Source organism: Hippopotamus amphibius, chromosome 16, assembly GCF_030028045.1.
Source record: "Hippopotamus amphibius kiboko isolate mHipAmp2 chromosome 16, mHipAmp2.hap2, whole genome shotgun sequence".
Classification (NCBI taxonomy): domain Eukaryota; kingdom Metazoa; phylum Chordata; class Mammalia; order Artiodactyla; family Hippopotamidae; genus Hippopotamus; species Hippopotamus amphibius.
In genome coordinates this window covers 61,910,307-61,916,844 of record NC_080201.1, presented here as the reverse complement: position 1 = coordinate 61,916,844, position 6,538 = coordinate 61,910,307, and the positions used below count along the sequence as shown (strand labels likewise).

Below are 6,538 nucleotides of genomic sequence, written 5' to 3'. Positions count from 1 at the left end.
ATTTATAATTCACTTTACATTTATCCAAGAATAGGAAGAATTTTTTTTAATAAATTTATTTTTTATTTATTGGCTGTGTTGGGTCTTTGCTGCTGCACATGGACTTTCTTTAGATGCAGTGGGCAGGGGCTATTCTTCGTTGTGGTGTGCGGGCTCCTCATTGCCGTGGCTTCTCTTGTTGTGGAGCACGGGCTTTAGGCATGTGGGCTTCAATAGTTGCAGCACATGGGCTCAGTAGTTGTGGCTCACAGGCTCTAAAGCACAGACTCAATAATTGTGGCGCACCGGCTTTGTTGCTCCGAGGCACGTGGGACCTTCCTGGAGCAGGGATCGAACATGTGTCCCCTGCATTGGCAGGCGGATTCTTAACCACTGCACCACCAAGGAAGCCCCCAGTGTGCATTTCTGATGACCAATGACGATTCATGCTCCCTAAAGACCTTCCAAATTCAACACATTCATTTTTTTTTCTAAATTGTATAACTGATATTTTGTTATCAATGAAGCATGGGTCAAAACTTTCCCATCTTTATTGCAAAGATTGGTTTTGCCACAAGGAAGGATTCTTCCAAGTTGTGAAATGTGTATCAACCATTTTGATACATTTCTTATCTTGATTACATTTATTCTATGCATGCTCAATTTTAAATCTCTGCAGTTCACTCAGAATTAACTCAATGCTCAATCCAACCCTATTATCAAATTATTCCACACGTTTCCTGCACTAGACACTTTTTAATTTAAAATATATATATATATACAGTGTCTGGGATAGATTTTCGGATCTTTAGAGGGTAGATTATGTAAATTATGCCATATTATGTATTACTGACAATTACCCATGTTGGCACAAAAGAGATTTCAGCCTGGACTCCCATGTTCTCATGCAAGTAAATAAATGGATGGTGAAACTTTTCATCAAACAGAACAGCTGGAGAGAAGCCAATCACAGGTGAAAGTCATGAATTCAACTCATTTAAGGGAAGTTTTGTTGCTTGTAAAATTTGCAAGAGAGTGAAATAAACTAATTGACAAGAAAAAAAAGGATATTTCTTTAATCACAGGAAGATTTTGACATATGTCTCCCCGCAGTATTATAAAAACGGACTCAAATTAATAGTTTGAAGACTTCAAAATAAAGACTTCAAAAATTTAAAACACACAGGAACTAGTTTCAACTAGTGCATTAAACTGTGTATCAGAGAAAGAGACACTACATTTTCTAAGCACACTGTAATATATATTTACTACCACCAAAATTTTTTTAAATATCTGGACTTAGGTAAGGAGACACTGTATACAAAACATTGCAAACGGAATGCTCAACCAACCACGTATAAATAAGAATAGCTTCAGCTTGCAAGCACTGATCATAATTCTGTCAAGACAACTTTTGCAACCTTTTGGGTTTTTCCTTTATCAACCCCTGCCTTTTCTCTCTTTCTTGGAATACATTTTCAATCCCTACTCGAATCCTTTTTCTAACAAATTGCAATTCTCAGACCCCATAGAGAACGTTTCTTTGCAGCTCTGTAAATTTTGTTCGACATCCCACAGAACCTGGGAGATAGGGGTGCTATCTTCTTTGATGTTTTCATTTCAAAGAGAAGCCTCCTAGGTCCTTCGAAGACATTCTTGAGTTATAATGCCAACAATCTATTCGTTTCTCAAAAGGATTTATATACATGTCAAAGGAAAGAGAAAGTACAGGTTTTCTAGTTTCCTAAAGCTCTAGGAAAAATGTGGGGTGGGGTCTCTTTCCTCATTTTCAACAGGGAGAATTAATCTCTTATTTTTAATCTGTATTTGTCTCTATATTGCTGAGTAATTATCCTGGGAAAATCTCTTCCCGGACCTCCAACACATATCCCTTGTGCTATTCAAAGCCCTAACTGGGAAGATGGTCTCATGCCCCCAAACACTCCCAGGCTCCTTAAGGACATGTCTGCTGTAGTGCTCCAAGTGCAGCCCTAGATACTGCATCCTCTCCCTGGGCCTGGAATTCTGTAGACCACACTCCTTCCCTAAGAGTCCCCATCCTCAGGGTCTCCTGGGTAGGGATCTGCCTCTCCCCAGAACTTCCCTTGGCAGCCATTGGCTTGGGAAGTCTCCTGACCCCTGTGCTCGGAGAGGTGACAGCTTCCCGTTCTGTGATGCCATGAGTTCCTTGTGTCCCATGTCACATCAAATGACTGTGATGGCTGTTCCAATTCCAATTCCCACCAAAAGTTCCAATTCCCACTGGAAAGTGTTCTTCCCAGTAGGGGGGCATCTTTATTCCATTCCTTTCCCAAATTTGATCTCAAATCATATTTCTTTTTAATTTTCAAATTAGTTCTCCATTGAAATGTATTGTGCCAGATTCAGAGTATGAAGTTTCTATGATTTTCTAATTCTTATTGTATAATGAAAATATTATTTGACATTTTACTATATAATTTTACACTAATTTTAAAGTCCACTTGGTAAGGATGTCCAAGACGTTTTATATTGATCACAACTTAGTTTAACCAGTTTAGCCTAATACTCAACAGCTTAGTTTCTTCCTGTAATTTGCTACATTAGTGAAATGATTTCCAAGTTCCTTTACTCTTTTCTACACGTTGAAGGATTCACAAGATTACTTACAGTTTTGTTCCAACAGAGCCCATCTGTTCCTGTTGGAGGAATTGCTCAGAGCTTATCTGAACATCTTTTATATTTTTTAGCACTAATAACCAGGCCTCAACTCCACATTAAAAAAACAATTACTGTGACTTTATAGAAATAAAAAAAACAAAACCAGAAATGTGTTTAACCACTGAAGAAGTTTCCTTTGCTCAGGCACATAAAAACATCCCGGAATTTTTACAGTTATGATCAGAAAACCAAATCCTGTCTACATTCCCCTCGTGGACAGTGGGCTTTTACTTGTTGGAAGGGTTTTGATAACTGATTCCATCTCCTTACTTGTCATTAGTCTGTTCAGATTTTGTGATTCAGTCATGGTAGATTATTCCTAGGAATTTATTTTTCTAGGTTATCAAATTGGTCACTGTTCATAATCTTTTGTATTTGTGTTATTTGTTGTAATGTCACATCTTTTACTTCTGATTTTGAGTCTTCCTTCTTATAAGTAAAATTTTATCAAATTTATCTTTTTAAAATCTAGCCATTAGTTTCCTTGAACTTTTCTATTTTTGTTTGTTTGTTTGTTTCTGGTCTGTATCTTATTTACTCTGTGCTGATCTTTGATATTTCCTTCCTTCTGCTAACTTGAGCTTAGGTTTTTGTTTTTTTGTTTTTTGAGCTTAGTTGTTTTTTTTTTCATCATTTGAGCAGTAAATTAGGTTTTGTTTTTGTTTTGTTTTGTTTCGTTTTTTAGTGTGGGCATTAATTGTTATCAACTCCCCTCTTAGAACTCCTTTTGCTGCATCCCATAAGTTTTGACATGGTGTTTTCATTTTCACTTGTTTCAAGATGTTGATTTCTCTTCTGACTTCTCCTTGGGAACGGAATATAAGCCTATGTGTATCCTTAAATCTGAAAGTCTGAAATGAGTCTCTTAAAAGAAGCATGAAGTTGGGTCTTTTTTTTTTTTTTAATCTGCCAGTCACTGTCTTTTGATTGGAGAATTAAATTCATTTACATTAAGACTAATTATTGATAGGTAAGGACTTACTAATGCCAACTTACTTTTTTTAAAGGTTGTTTTGTAGTTCCCTTGTCCCTTTCTTCCTCTCTTGCTGACTTCCTTTAGGAATTGATGGTATTCTATAGTGGTATGCTTTCATCCCCTTTTCTTTTTTCTTTGTGTGTGTATGTGTGTGTGTGTGTGTGTGTGTGGTTGTGTGTGTGTGTATCTACTGTAGGTTTTTCATTTGTGGTTACTACGAGGCTTACATAAACCATCTCAGAAATAAAGCCAATTTTAACACTAATAACAACTTTGATTGTATTAATTCTCCCTCACATTTTACATTTTTGCTGTTACAATTTAGCTCTATTTATATATTAATAAATATTATATAGTTATTTTTAATACTTTTTGCTTTTAATTTTTATACTTGAGCTAAGTCATTAGTACACCACTCTTATTACAGTATTAGAGTATTCCAAATTTAACTATATACTTCACTTTACCAGTGTGCTTTCTATCTCGATGTTACCAATTAGCCTTTTTCAATTTGAAGCTCAGTGTCCAGGGATCCTCAAAATAGTATTTCATAAACACTTTAAGCAATTATATTGTATAAAAGGTCCTATATGTACAACAGAAAAGAATGTGTACACAGTTATTAGCATGAGCAAAATTGTGGTCTTTCCCAACCAAGGAGTGAGAAACTTCAAGAGTAAACACTGAATTCTGAATTAGTCTTGACTTCATTTTTTATTGCTTGACTACTTTTAAGCCTCCCATCCCTCTTTCCATTCTACCCAACATCTAGGCAAGACAATTAGAAAGGCTGAGTCTCCTTTCTTTGGCACTGGTGGAAAATTGAAACCACATTCAGATACCCTCTCTTCAGCCCACCGCCTAAGCACCATAAAAACCCCATACCAAGAAAACTGAAGAGGAGAGCCATATACATTAATCATGATGACTTAGATCATAGTTTTATGTCTTTTATATGCCACTCAAGCTCTCAAAGTTTATACTGTGTTGTATCATAAATTCAGTGTTCTTGCTCCTCCAGGAAAGTTTGAACATGAACTTCACCTAATGAAGGATGCTCTTTCATCTGATTAAACCCTTCTCAGAGACCTTCATGGTGACATATGAAACAACAGTAATGAAGGCATAGCGTAAACAGATTTCAAAACTCAGGTTGAAAGTCATCGAAAGTAATGTAGCCTTTTCAAGAAATCTCAAATAAATAAAACACTAAATTAAGATCACAAGACTTTTCCACAGGTATCCTTGTAACTCTGACAGCCATTATGGGTTTTACGATTTTGAGTTTTCATTAGTTAAGCAGAATTTAACTTGAATAACCTTTGGTAAGAACCTAGAGACTTGGTTTCCTCTAGTATGAATCAGCTGATGTGGAGCCTGTTGTGAGAAAATGGTTAAACAATTTATCATATTCAATACTTCTAAGCTTTTTCTACAATATAAACCCTGTAGTGAATCCTAAGGTCAGACCGTATGTTTTCTCTCTGATGTGAATTGTCTCATGACCCTAAAAGTATGAACTTTGATAAAGGCTTAACACATTCATTACATGTATAAGGTTGCTCTCCAGAAGGAATTCTAACATTACATAAGGCTTGATCTTTGGATAAAAGCCCAGCCGTACCCATTACATTTATGTGGTTTCTTTCAAAGACGTATATTCTGTTGTCAAGTGTGAGCCCTACTTAGAGGCTTTGCCAAATGCGTTACTTGCATATGGTTTCTAATCCGTGTGGACTCTCTGATGTCGAGTAAGGCTTGAACATGCATTAAAGGTTCTGCCACACACACTACACTTGTGAGGTTTCTCTCTACTGCGAATTATCTGATGATCTCCAATGCATGGTCTTTGGATAAATGTATTTCCATATATAGTAGGTTTACAAAGTTTCTTTTCAGCATGCATTTTCTGATGTCTAGTAACGTTAGCAAATTGGGTAGAGGCCTTGCCGCACTCATTACATTTGTAAGGCTTCTCCCCCGTATGTATTCTTTGATGTCGGGTAAGGCTTGAACACACATTAAAGGCTTTGCCACACTCATTACATTTGTAAGGTTTCTCTCCTGTATGAATTATCTGATGTATGACAACATTAGAGGACTGGTTAAAGGCTTTGCCACATTCCTTACATTTGTAAGGCTTTTCTCCACTATGGATTCTCTTATGTTGAGAAAGGCTTGAACGTTCCATAAAGGCTTTGCCGCAGTCATTACATGTGTAAGGTTTCTCTCCTGTATGAATTCTCTGATGAATTACAAGATTTGAATGTTGACTACAGACCTTGCCACATACATCACATTTATATGGTTTCTCTCCGGTATGGATTCTCTGGTGTCTAGTGAGATGTGAAATTTGGTTAAAGGATTTGTCACACTGATTACATTTGTAAGGTCTCTGCCCTGAATGAATTCTCTCATGATTAGTGAGATTTGAGCTTCCCCTAAAAGTCTTCCCACATTCATTACACTTATAAGGTTTCTCTCCAGTATGGATTCTCTTATGCTGAGTTAGGCTTGAACGCTCAGAAAAAGCTTTGCCACACTCATTACATTTGTAAAGTTTCTCTCCAGTATGAATTTTCTGATGACTTGCAAGATTTGAATTTTGACTACAGCTCTTGCCACATATATTACATTTATAGGGTTTCTCTCTGGTATGGATTCTCTGATGTCTAGTCAGGTTTGCAAACTGGGTAAAAGCTTTATCACACTCATTACATTTGTAAGGTCTCTGCCCAGAATGAATTCTCTGATGACTAGTGAGGTTTGAGCTCTCTCGAAAAGCTTTCCCACAATCATTACATTTGCAAGGCTTTTCAGTAACATGTGTTTTCTGATGTTGTGCAAATAATGAAGGCTGCATAAAAATTTTCCCAGATTTAT

General features: G+C 36.6%; 1 protein-coding gene across 1 annotated transcript in view; it reads right to left on the bottom strand.

Moving 5' to 3' along the window:
- Positions 1-6,538, bottom strand: part of LOC130838297 (zinc finger protein 208-like) — a 325,381-nt gene that overhangs the window by 29,571 nt on the left and 289,272 nt on the right. Inside the window, 1 exon segment of the mRNA XM_057711180.1 lies at positions 5,560-6,467. Within this exon segment, the coding sequence (XP_057567163.1) occupies positions 5,560-6,467 (908 nt within the window).